The sequence below is a fragment of the Sander vitreus genome, chromosome 17, assembly GCF_031162955.1.
Source record: "Sander vitreus isolate 19-12246 chromosome 17, sanVit1, whole genome shotgun sequence".
Lineage (NCBI taxonomy): Eukaryota > Metazoa > Chordata > Actinopteri > Perciformes > Percidae > Sander > Sander vitreus.
The window spans coordinates 30,689,247-30,702,816 of NC_135871.1; the positions used below are offsets into that span (position 1 = coordinate 30,689,247).

The 13,570-nt window shown below is 42.1% G+C and overlaps 1 protein-coding gene across 1 annotated transcript; it reads right to left on the reverse strand.

The window, feature by feature from the left end:
* Nucleotides 1-1,727: 1,727 nt before the first annotated feature.
* nots (nothepsin) lies at nt 1,728-13,391 on the reverse strand. The gene is made up of 9 exons (XM_078272640.1): nt 13,368-13,391; nt 10,833-11,054; nt 8,653-8,770; nt 7,790-7,908; nt 5,944-6,143; nt 3,850-3,975; nt 3,576-3,720; nt 2,366-2,464; nt 1,728-1,936 (listed from the first exon to the last, which is right to left on the reverse strand). The coding sequence occupies exons 1-9, from the start codon at nt 13,389-13,391 to the stop codon at nt 1,760-1,762; spliced, it is 1,230 nt and encodes a 409-aa protein (XP_078128766.1). The 3' UTR covers nt 1,728-1,759.
* Nucleotides 13,392-13,570: the final 179 nt, after the last annotated feature.

A 13,570-nucleotide genomic window follows, 5' to 3' on the forward strand; every position in this document is an offset into this window, starting at 1 on the left:
GTAGGTCTATCCGTTGCTCTGATTGGTTGTAGGTCTATCCGTTGCTCTGATTGGTTGTAGGTCTATCTGTTGCTCTGATTGGTTGTAGGTCTATCTGTTGCTCTGATTGGTTGTAGGTCTATCCGTTGCTCTGATTGGTTGTAGGTCTATCCGTTGCTCTGATTGGTTGTAGGTCTATCCGTTGCTCTGATTGGTTGTAGGCCTATCCGTTGTTCTGATTGGTTGTAGGTCTATCCGTTGCTCTGATTGGTTGTAGGCCTATCCGTTGTTCTGATTGGTTGTAGGTCTATCCGTTGCTCTGATTGGTTGTAGGTCTATCCGTTGCTCTGATTGGTTGTAGGTCTATCCGTTGCTCTGATTGGTTGTAGGTCTATCTGTTGCTCTGATTGGTTGTAGGTCTATCTGTTGCTCTGATTGGTTGTAGGTCTATCCGTTGCTCTGATTGGTTGTAGGTCTGTCCAATTGAGTGCAGAGGCATTTTCTTTCCTGGTTCGATTGAAACACGCCCCATAATCACAGCCCGATGGAGCAGAATCAGACTCCTATTCTGACTAGAATCTGAGTGTGACGACATCAGGCCAGTGTTTACCCACTCAGTTCAATACAGTCAGCGTTTTCTTGGATGTCATCTGGTGGCCATTAGAGGAACTGTAGCTGCAACAGACTTCCGTTTTGTTTCCAACATTCAACTGTTGGGAATGCTAATTAAATCCAAGTACTCAGGATAACTGACTGGACTTAAGAGGTTTCTAGAACATTTTCTAGCACAAACTCTTCTGTCTTCATGTGATAACAGTTTGTCTGTTTTTGTAAATGTAACTGAAGTTATGAATTATACAGTATCTGTTGCTGCTGCTGAATCACTAAAAACTGTACTTAAAAAAACAAAGAAACATGACTGATTTGTCAATGGGTCACCAAACATGAAGAATGGTGTCAGCAGGGCCATACTTAACAGTTCAGCCAATAGTGGTTGTTTGTCCTTAAAGGACAAATCCGGCGCAAAATGAACCTAGGGGTTAATAACACATTTGTACCGAGTCGACCGTTCTCTGGGATTTGTTTTCATGCTAATCGAATGTGACCAGTTTTAGCGCAAACCGCTAATTAGCTTATAACACTATTCGTCAGGGCACGAGGAAAGTAAAAAGAAATTGCTATTTCTATACCACTACCAAAGCTCAAAATAGCACCACACTTCCACGGTAGCATAATGAGGGTCCCTACATGTAAACTGAAGCATTGAGGACTTTGTAAGTGTACAGACAGTTTATTAAAAAGATAGTTTAGAAAGACAGTACTGTTCACGTATGCAGGCGGGCGCCATCTTGGGAACCTCCGACCAGTCAGAGACGAACGCCGCGTTTGAGCTATGTTACTGGTTGCAAGGCGTTATAAGCTAATTAGCGGTTTGCGCTAAAATTGGTCACATTCGATTAGCATGAAAAGAGATCCCAGAGAACGGTCGACTCGGTACCCGTGTTATTAACCCCTAGGTTCATTTTGCACCGGAATTGTCCTTTAATGATGGTCTATAATTGAGCACGGATAATGGACAGCTGATTGCAAGACTCTCACAAAAGTTTCAAAATAGGTCAGTAAATGACGTATAGCGTAAGCACAATGCTGCTAGCTTGTTACAAATGAGCGCTATTTGTGTTGGTGCCTTTCTAAGAATTACAAAATTCTGTTATGGTCATTTTAATTGAACAGTATTTATTGATGATATAGTTGTCAGCTAATGATAACCGATTTAGGGTTAGGGTTCGGTTGGGTGCCTAGCAGAGGCAAAGCCGACACGGTCCTGTCCTCTGTCAAAGATGCTGTAAAACTCTGTAAGAAATACATCTCCCAGAATCCACAGGGGGCCATCGGCGGAAAAAATGTCCACGGCCTGGAAGCCACTGAAACAAAACTCCCTGTTGCCAAGCATCTCCTGGAGACAGAAAGACAGACAGAGACATGACTTTTGTAGATGTTTAGAGACATTTCAGTAACAAACTGTGTATTTATGTTCATGTTTATTTGTCATGTCATGTTTCTCTCAGGGTTAGATATAAAAACATACAAACATCTAAAGTGCATGGGTCCACCATTATTACATTTAGCTGACGCTTTTATCCAAAGCAACTTACAATTGCTACGTATGTCAGAGGTCGCACACCTCTGGAGCAACTATGGGTTAAGCGCCTTGCTCAGGGACACATTGGTTGATGTATCGCAGTGGGAATTGAACCCAGATCTCCCACACCAAAGGTATGTGTCATATCCACTGCGCCATCACCACCCACCAAGCAAATGACAAATGGTGAATATAACCTGTATTTAAAGAAGCAAAAGGTTGGATTCAAAACATTTGACAAACCTTCCTAACGTATTGCTCAGCAGTCAGTGTGTACTCTATTCTTCCGAGGACGAATGTCACATGAGGTAAACTAGACAACCTGGCACAGTCAATAAGGTACTGAAACACATACAAAAGGGAACAGTCAAGTTAAATTGAATGTTACAGTATACAGTTTAGATACCGCTCCTATTTTTAGGTTTTGAAGCGTAACTCGCGCCAAAATGCAACCTAGGGTCTTTTTGTGATTGTACCCGAGTCAAACTTTCGTTTAAAAGCATAATTAGGACGGAAACGTCACTTTTAAGATTGCCCGTATTCTCGTTTTTCGGTCAAATGGCCTTTTGAATGGGAGTGCTAGGCGCGCTACTATGATAGCATCATAATCACTATTTTTAAACCACTAAGAAGGCTCGACACAACATGAGACTTTGCTCCAAGTATCACCAGGGACTCTACACCTTAACCACAGCATTGACAACATTGTTTGTGTACCCAGAGTTTACTAAAAAGAAAGGTTTTGAACGACTCACTTTAGCAGTTGGTTTTTCCGCTCGCTGCCATCTTGCCAGTCAGAAAGAGTCGATCTCCGAATGCGAATGAATGGACTCCATAGGAGGAAATGTCATTCTTATATGAGGCTCCTTTTTCAACTACAAGGTCAATATTGTTTTTCACTAATGACAAAACAACTAATTATCCAGCATTTATATGGAACTAAGCTTTAGGAGCTTTCCATCTTTACTCTCCTCCCTGTTTATGTCGCATTCGGAGATCGATTCTTTTTGACTGACAAGATGTACGGCGATCGGAAAAAACAATTGCTAAAGTGAGTAGCAACCTTTCTTTTTAGTAAACTCTGGGTACACAAACAATGTTGTCAATGCTTTGGTTAAGGTGTAGAGTCCCTGGTGATACTTGGAGCAAAGTCTCATGTTGTGTCGAGCCTTCTTAGTGGTTTAAAAATAGTGATTATGATGCTATCATAGTAGCGCCCCTAGCACTCCCATTCAAAAGGCCATTTGACTGAAAACGAGAATACGGGCAATCTTAAAAGTGGCGTTTCCGTCCTAATTATGCTTTTAAACGAAAGTTTGACTCGGGTACAATCACAAAAACACCCTAGGTTGCATTTTGGCAAGAGTTACGCTTCAAGTATTCTCCAGAAATGTCTACTCGTTTGTAATCTATTAATAAGATTTATAGATTATACAATGAAATTTTGCTTAACCTCGTCTATGTTTGAGGGTGTGGCTCCAATCAGCTGCTGGAGGTTGAGGATGTCAGTGGTCGGTCCAGCGATGAGGGAGGTCCCAGTATCGACAATCGCCTGACAACCATGAGGACAGAAAGAACTCACACCCTGCACCGCGACACTGAAACATACACAGAAATCATGATGTGGAAAATTAGCACTTGTTGTTAGTACAGGGGTCAGGACTCCTATTTCATTCATTTTAATGATGTATCACAAAGAATCACAATATTAAAAAGATGTGAGAAACCTGTCCATCTTAATCTGCCAGTATCCCTTAGCAGTCACTGGGAGCCAGTTGATTGGTCCACTGTACAACGACTTGTCAGTTCCGCCTAGCAACAGTTCGCCTTCTGGGTTGCTGCTGCTTGTTCTCCTGCAGGGACAGAAATCATATTCCCATTAACAAACTGCAAGTGAATCTTTATTTATTCCCTGCTTATGGACCCCAAACACTTTCTTATCAAACCACTGAGGCGTTTGAATTCCCAGAGTCCTCTCGATCCTTTTGGGACCCTTTTGAAATCTTTGAAACCTCTGCAACTCTTACATTTTTCTGGATCCCTTGAGACCGAATGTCTCAAACTTTGTCTCTTGTGCGAATTTGAATTTCCTAGGATAGCGAAGGAATGCCTCTGATTGGCTTAACACTTGTATTCTTGTATTCTTACAAGGGTTGGGTATCGTTTGGGTTTTTTACGATACCGGTGCTAAAGCGATACTTTTGAAACCGGTGCCTAAACGGTGCCTGAACCGAAATATATATAATATATTTATAATGTATATAATATCAAATACAAAAAAGGAGCACAAAACGACATTAAAGAACGGCTTGTTTAAGGCCATATGGTCAAAATAAAATTATTGATAAATAATGTAATAATAACTTATAACAATTACTTATTTCACCAGTAAATTGCTGGTAAACAACAAAAACAAGCACCAGATGGGAAAAGGGTATTTTACAATAACTTCAAATGCTCGACGAGGCTGGCGAGTTTCAAGTGAACGCACCGTCTGTGTTGTTTTTCCGACAATGGCAGCTGCAGACTGTTACGTACGTTACCTGGTGTTGGAATCCTCTACAGGGAAATACAGTCACACCACTTAACGTAAACTGTCAGCATTTTAACCATAGTGTTTAATCCAGCTACTAGCTAACGGTAACGTAACGTCCTGTGCAGCGCCAGCGATGCTTATGAAAAAAAAAAAGTCAGGCACCGAAATGAGACACTGAAATTTTCGTTCTTATTCGGTCTCGTTACTACCGTTTACGTCGGAACTGGTGCCCTATTGGCACCACGTTTCGGTACCCAACCCTAATTCTTACTCTAACCCTAACCAATATGACTCCTCATGCCTTAACCCAACCAATCCAACCAACAAAGGCAATGGGTACTAGCCAATCAGAGGCAGAGTAAAGCGGGTCATGCCAACGCCATCCTAGGAAACGCAAATTTGCATGTCCCAAAAATCAGCAGTAGCCAAACATTCAACCAACAAATTCATTAATCAGCATTCTGCCGATCCATCAAGAACCCCCGGGAACTAAGACTCTTGAACACCCTGGACCATCCCAAAACACTGGGGAACCCTCGGACCACTTGACACTGGACATTTGGACTACCCTAAACCGGAAGCCAAAGGAACCCCTTAACAACTAGGTGTCTCCACAGTTCCTTTGTCCGATCCACCCAAAACAGCAAAACAATGCTCTAAACGTTCACTGTTGGTAATGTGATAGGGACGGAATAGAGCATGGAAATCAACGGGAGCGGGACGGAGAAATGTTTAGACAACATAGGGAACGAAAGGGGAGCGGGACGGGATTCGGGAGTCTTTCTCTTGGGATTTTGCAGGACAGGATTTTTTTTTGTGGGGGGGCAGTCACGTGATCGGGATATGACGGGAGTATTTTTGTGGGCTCGGCATGGGATGGGAGCGACAATTGATTCCCGTGTCACCCTCTACTCTAAACCTTTGTAACCCTCTGGATCCTCCTTAAACTTTTGGAGATCGCCGGACGTCTTTAGCTGTTTGGACTCTCCTGAAAGCACAATTAAATCTCCTGCATCACCTGAAACCCTTTCCTGAAACCCCTTGAACACCGAAAACTCAGTGGATCCTTGAGCTTGACTATTGTCTCCTGGAGGACATTGGACTCCAGTTTGAAAACCACAAACAAGTGTGACATGAAAGTTGCTTGAAAGAAACTCTCCTCACTCCAGTGTGCCCCTGAGCAAGGCAATGAACCCCTGAACTGGTTGTACTGGTGAGCTCCCAGTGCGAATGCTTCAAAATAGACAAACTTGTGAGTCATTGGACTAGAAAAAGGGGGTCTCACCTGCTGAGGTAGAAGGAAAAAACCGGCTCCTCCACCGTCTTCTGCGCCATCATATTGTCGAAAACGGGGTTTCCAAGGATCTCTGCCAGGGACGGATAACCCATCCCCAGAACACCGTCAAACTTCGCCATTACAAATGCGGAACCGGGCTCATAGACTGACTCCCCCAACTCCTGGTTCAGGATGGACAGATCCCCAACCTGGACCAGAAGAATATTATAAAACAGAGTACAACTTCAGCTCATCTTCATTTTTTTGTTAGACAGCACGGATGTACTGAATCCAGGATTCAGCTTCGGATTCGGATGAATATTGGGCTTTTTGACGGGGAATCAGTGGATTGTATTTCAGTTAGCCTAATAGCTGGTTTGATTTGCATTGGGAGATGATTTTATGGAAAGTACCCCATGCCAATCTCTAGGTATGGTGAAGGATATGTGATGATGGGGGGGTATGGTGAAGGGATATGTGATGATGGGGGGGTATGGTGAAGGGTATGTGATGATGGGGGGGTATGGTGAAGGATATGTGATGATGTGGGGGTATGGTGAAGGGTATGAGATGATGTGGGGGTATGGTGAAGGGTATGTGATGATGTGGGGGTATGGTGAAGGGTATGTGATGATGTGGGGGTATGGTGAAGGGTATGTGATGATGTGGGGGGTATGGTGAAGGGTATGTGATGATGTGGGGGTATGGTGAAGGGTATGTGATGATGTGGGGGGGTATGGTGAAGGGTATGTGATGATGTGGGGGGTATGGTGAAGGGTATGTGATGATGTGGGGGTATGGTGAAGGGTATGTGATGATGTGGGGGGTATGGTGAAGGGTATGTGATGATGTGGGGGTATGGTGAAGGGTATGTGATGATGTGGGGGTATGGTGAAGGGTATGTGATGATGTGGGGGTATGGTGAAGGGTATGTGATGATGTGGGGGGTATGGTGAAGGGTATGTGATGATGTGGGGGACCAAGGGATCTTTATCAGGATCATAGTATCCTGGATCCATGAAATAACTGGCCTTTCAAAATAAAAGTCTGCCTGCCTCTATGGGAATCTAACATAGGGGTGTACTGACTTATGCCCCCTGTATTTTAAGGAAGAACATTTATTTATTTACGATACATTATTCATTCACAAAGATAATTGGTGTCCTTAAAGGTTGGATTTTTTTCTAATTTTTTTAATTAAGGCATTAAGATCAATTTCCAAAAGATGATTTTTTTTATTCCTCTTTTTAGTCAACTTTAGCATGGGTGTCCTAATTTTTTCACATGACTGTACATGTTCAATCTGCAATGCTGATTAGTCTGGTGGTGGCGAGGACCCTAAACAATACACAACATCACCGCTGTTACAACATCTGGTATGAAACATCTGGAAGAATACGAGCTGAGCATGAAGGAATCTACAGACAGCAGCCAGAATGCAGCAACTTCAGGTACGGCAAAGGAAGGACAGTCACAGCTAAAAACTGGTGTTAACCAGACGAAGGATTCGGTATTTGGTTTCGGATTCAGCAGAATCTTAACCAGTGGATTCGGTATTCGGCCGAACCCCAAAAATCTGGATTTGGTGCATCCCTATTAGACAGTGAAGATAGGAAGGGGTGGACAGAGGGGATGACACACAGCAAAGGGCCGCAGGTCGGATTCAAAATCAGGCCGCTGCCAAAGACTCAGCCTACATGGGGCTCTTAAAGTTAGTTTGCTATGATCTTTATAAACATTGCAGATATATTGGATGTGTCTTTACTTAATTGGCCACCAGTACACCCAACATATACGCAGCACATTTGATGACATAAACATAAACTTATTTTTGTTGAGTAGAATAAAAATGGACCTTCAGTGTTTCTCTGACCATGACTCCCAGCAGGTGTCCTGATCCGTAGTGAATCCCAAATACCCGACCGTCATGATGGAAAGACGTGGACTCAAACGCCCTGAAACGCCTGTGCAACCCTGGGAACACACACACACACACACACACACACACACACACACACACACACACACACACAGGGAGACCTTGAATTTCTTATCACAGTCAGGAACACACTAAACCATATTGTCAGGCTGTCCTGACCCATAAGCACAACCATTTGTGTGTGTGTTTGTGTATTGTGTGTGTCTGTGTGTGTGTTTGTGTATTGTGTGTGTCTGTGTGTCTGTATGTGTGTGTGTGTGTGTGTGTGTGTGTGTGTGTGTGTGTGTATAGTGTGTGTGCGTGCGTGTATGTGTGTGTCTGTGTAGTGTTGTGTGGGTGTGTTTGTGTACAGTGTGTGTATGTCTGTGTGTGTGCGTGTATAGTATAGTGTGTGTGTGTGTATAGTATAGTGTGTATGTGTGTGTGTGTAGTGTGTGTGTGTGTGTGTGTGTGTGTGTGTGTGTATAGTGTGTGTGTGTGTGTAGTGTGTGTATGTGTGTGTGTGTGTGTGTGTGTGTGTGTGTGTGTGTGTGTGTGTGTGTGTGTGTGTAGTGTGTGTGTGTGTGTGGTGTGTGTGTGTGTGTGTGTGGTGTGTGTGTGTGTGTGTGTGTGTGTGTGTAGTGTGTGTGTGTGTGTGTGTAGTGTGTGTATGTGTGTGTGTAGTGTGTGTATGTGTGTGTGTGTGTGTGTGTGTGTGTGTGTGTGTGTGTGTGTGTGTGTGTGTGTGTGTGTGTGTGTGTGTGTGTGTGTGTGTGTGTGTGTGTAGTGTTGTGTCGTACCACAGGCTTGGCTGACGCAGTAGGTTGACGGCACCCAGAGGTCGGATGAGCCAGTGTCAAAAACCACAGAGAAGTTCTGCGGCGGAGTCCCCAAACTGATTTCACCGTAGTACTGAGTCTGACACACAACAGACACAACGTCAGACTGTCAAATCATGGCGTTACGAGGAATGGTTGCTGGTTTGATGCCTGACTTACTACTCCTTATGTGTAGCATTTTAACTTCTTACTTTGTCTGTCTGTCTGTCTGTCTGTCTGTCTGTCTACCTATCCATCTATCTACCTACCTATCTATCTGTCTGTCTGTCTGTCTATTTATCTATCTATCTATCTATCTATCTATCTATCTATCTATCTATCTATCTGTCTGTCTGTCTGTCTGTCTGTCTGTCTACCTACCTACCTATCTATCTATCTACCTACCTATCTATCTGTCTGTCTGTCTGTCTGTCTGTCTGTCTATCTATCTATCTACCTACCTACCTACCTACCTATCTAGCTTACACCTTGTCGGTCCTGTTTTGTTTCTTGTAAAACTTTTTGTTTTGTTTTTATTTGTTTATTTTACTGCAATTTTGCATTGCATTTTATTATGTTTATTTATTGTTTATTACCAGTGTATTGAATGAAGGTTACAAATGACCGAAATAAACTAAACTAAGTATTGAGAATAACACCAGTGATAGCATGTTTTCCTTCTAGGGAATTTCCCCAGTGTGGGATTAATAAAGTCTATCTAGTCTCACTTTGCCAGACCTTCCTCCACAGCGCTGCAGAGGAGGGTCTGGCTAGTCCACACAGCGTTCCTGGATGGGAGAAAAACCTGCTCTGGTTTATTGGCATTTCTTTAAACCAATCACAATCACCTTGGGCGGGGCTAAGCTCCGGACGGAGCCACGGTGAGAGAGAGAGGAAGGTAACCAGTGGTGTAGTCTACGTGATACGCAGGTATATGCAGTACACCCACTAAGAAAGCTCCAGGATTTCCACATACCCACTTAAAAATGCCCAAATGACGCGCAACAACATACTTTCTATTATATTTTTGACATATTTTGAATTGTTATCTGTGTTTTCCTTCTTCACATAGGCTAAATAAAGGGATTTCCACCGTGAATTGGTGAATAAAAGTTATCTGAATGCAGGAATTTAAGGTTTTGACGCTCAAAATCACTCTGGGGGAGGACACCCAGACCCCCCACTATGATATGCCGCACTCCCCCAAAGGCAGATTCTGGCCCATATATATAGGCCAATATATTTATATACAGTATACCCAGTACAATACATTAGACCAGGGGTTTTCAAACTTTGTGTGTGTGTGGACCACTATTAGTAATCAAGAATTTTCACGGACCACCTCATAATACACATAATAAAATATGTCTACACACAGTCCTACCTGAATTAATCCGCACTTCTTAATAGGCCTACTAGCACTAAAACTATAACTGGTCATCACATCAGTACAACAGGCTCGTTAAAAGAGAGTTTACTGCACACTGCAACGGCTGCCACATATTTTATTTAGTTATTTACTCCAGCGCCTGAGGGCATAATTAGGTTCATTTGAACGACAGGCTTATTTCCATAGCAATGGAGTATTAAATATATTCAGTATAAGAACACTTGGATATAGTCAACATTTCCAAACCTTTGGTGATTTTACGGTTAGGGTTAGGGCCGATTGTGGAGAGGTTGGAGTCTGTTTGATTGAGTGTGTGGACAGGTGTCTTTTATACAGGTAGCACTAGCCTATTTTAGTAATCACACAATAACTTAATAACACAATTTAATTTAAATGTGATATTAATATACATATTCTTAAGATTTATGGGAATTTCTGGTAAAATGAAGGTTAAAAAACTATTATTTTATATTTTATTTTGCTTTTCCACGGACCACCTGCAGTACCCTCACGGACCACTAGTGGTCCGCGGACCACAGTTTGGGAGTGACTGCATTTTTAGACTACACCACTGAAGGTAACGGACATCCGGCTTAATGAGGGACATTTCGGCGGCACTGGAGCAATCCCGGAAGTGTAACGTCGTGGATATAGACTAAAATCCTATCTCATCTTATCTCTTCTATCCCAGAATGCTGTGTGGACTAGCCAGACCTTCCTCCGCAGCGCCGTGGAGGAAGGTCTGGCTATGCGAGATTAGTGTTGTTCTTACGTCCATGAAGTTGTAGAGCTTCTCGCTGGAGCGCGTCAGCCGCAGTGACGGCGTGCCGGGCGGGTAGCACTGAGCGTAGCGCCGGTTAAACATGTCGGGGCGGGACTCCTTCAGGAACTCCTTCAGCAGGCCGTCGGCTCGCAGCTGGGAACGAATCGAAGGCACGCGCCTCAGAGGAACCCTTGGTGGGGGGAGGAAAACCTTCACTATCTCATTGTTGAACTTTTAATGATGTTTTATAGGTTTTTATCTTTATATGTTAAAGGAATAGTCAGAGGTGGAAAGTAACGAATTACAATTACTCGCATTACTGTAATTGAGTAGTTTTTTTGTGTACTTTTACACTCTTTTACTTAAGTATGTTGTGCTTGACATATTGTACTCTGCTACATTTTTAATCAAATCTGTTACTGAGTAAAAAATGGTAAATAAAAAAGGTCTCCAACATTATTCCCTTTATTTGAGAGTGACAGTGGATAGATAGGAAAGGTGGGAGAGAGATGGGGGATGGCGGAGCAAAGGGCCGCAGGTCGGACTCGAACCCGGGCCGCTGCAAAGGACTCTGTTGAGTTGATTCTTAGCAAAAAAAAAACTTTGTTCTTTCACAAATATGTGCTCATTCATGTGTAATTACTTCCACCAACTAATCAAAGTATTCTCGTAAGCGTAGAATCTGACATTCAGAATCATTCACAATACATACGAGCGAGTCGCTGGAATGACGGCAGCCATGTAGCGCCTCCATCTTTATTATACATTAACCAAAGAGGGACATACCTCCATCTTTATTATACATTAACCAAAGAGAGACATACCTCCATCTTTATTATACATCAACCAAAGAGGGACATACCTCCATCTTTATGATACATTAACCAAAGAGGGACATACCTCCATCTTTATGATACATCAACCAAAGAGGGACATACCTCCATCTTTATAATACATTAACCAAAGAGGGACATACCTCCACCTTTATTATACATTAACCAAAGAGGGACATACCTCCATCTTTATTATACATTAACCAAAGAGGGACATACCTCCATCTTTATTATACATTAACCAAAGAGAGACATACCTCCATCTTTATTATACATCAACCAAAGAGGGACATACCTCCATCTTTATGATACATTAACCAAAGAGGGACATACCTCCATCTTTATATACATTAACCAAAGAGGGACATACCTCCATCTTTATAATACATTAACCAAAGAGGGACATACCTCCACCTTTATAATACATTAACCACAGAGGGACATACCTCCACCTTTATAATACATTAACCAAAGAGGGACATACCTCCATCTTTATAATACATTAACCAAAGAGGGACATACCTCCACCTTTATAATACATTAACCAAAGAGAGACATACCTCCATCTTTATAATACATTAACCAAAGAGAGACATACCTCCATCTTTATAATACATTAACCAAAGAGGGACATACCGCCACCTTTATAATACATTAACCAAAGAGGGACATACCTCCATCTTTATAATACATTAACCAAAGAGAGACATACCTCCATCTTTATGATACATTAACCAAAGAGGGACATACCTCCATCTTTATTATACATTAACCAAAGAGAGACATACCTCCATCTTTATAATACATTAACCAAAGAGGGACATACCTCCATCTTTATAATACATTAACCAAAGAGGGACATACCTCCACCTTTATAATACATTAACCAAAGACAGGCAAAGCAACAAGACCAAAGTTAATATTGGAGTGGCTAGAACAGCTGCGTGGAAACGATGGAGATACTAAGAGATCATTTCGGGTTCGGCCACCGTAGGAGGAAGGGCTAGAAAGTAATATTCAGTTGGTTGTCATATACAATTTCACTGCTAGATGGGAGAAATTCTTACACGATGTAGCTTTAAGTAAAATATTTTTGTACTCTTTCCACCTCTGGGAATTGTTAAACATCAATATAAATAAAGTGGTTTCTTCTTATCAAACTCTCAGCTAGACGGCATCTTTTCCAAAAATGTCGAGCTATTCCTTTAAAGAAGAGTCCTGAAAACATTGAGACTCTGAACTCTGAAGCTTGGTGTAAAACAAAGCCGACTCAAACTTGAACTGACAATAAAAGTAAATAAATTAAATCCCAAAAATTGTGTTAATGACTTTCTCAGATCTGATGACTGTAGTTGGACTTCTTTAGCTTTACGTTTAGTCTTTAAGCTTTTTGAATGTTATGTAGTTATTATCTGCTCTAGCTTTTCCAACATTTTAGACACAATTAATAATAATGGTACAAAACAAGGCTTATCTTTTTTTAATTGAAAAAATGAACATTTTCTTTAGGGATGACCCCTAAACCCCCAACCCCCCCAAATACAGTAGGTGCACTTAATGAAAGCACCTAGTGAATAAAAACACTTTGCATCAGTCTCTACATTTATCGGCTTCTTTTGGGCCCTCTGAAGTCACTTATGCAAAGAGAGTTACTGTATTTGTACACATATATATATATATGATGATATTATTGAAGGTGATTTTTTCCTACCTGACCAGCGCCGAGCTCGTCCATGTCCAAATCAACAGCAGCGCCAACACCGGCCGCAACATGTCTGTCTCTGCACCCGTCTGTCTGTCTGTTAGACCATGAGTTTTTATTATCAGAGTTCACTGCTGCTCTGATTGGATCACCTACAACTGTGTGTGTGTGTGTGTGTGTGTGTGTGTGTGTGTGACCTCTGTGCTGTTGAG

Bases quoted from the DNA above. Each gene is read 5' to 3' on its own strand.
- nots (XM_078272640.1), bottom strand. From the start codon at position 13,391: ATGGACGAGCTCGGCGCTGGTCAG. The intron at 6,144-7,789 runs GTCCATTTTTAT...CTTCTGGTCCAG, and splicing joins TGGTCAGAGAAACACTGAAG to GTTGGGGATCTGTCCATCCT. The intron at 3,721-3,849 runs GTTTCTCACATC...TGTATGTTTCAG, and splicing joins TGGCAGATTAAGATGGACAG to TGTCGCGGTGCAGGGTGTGA.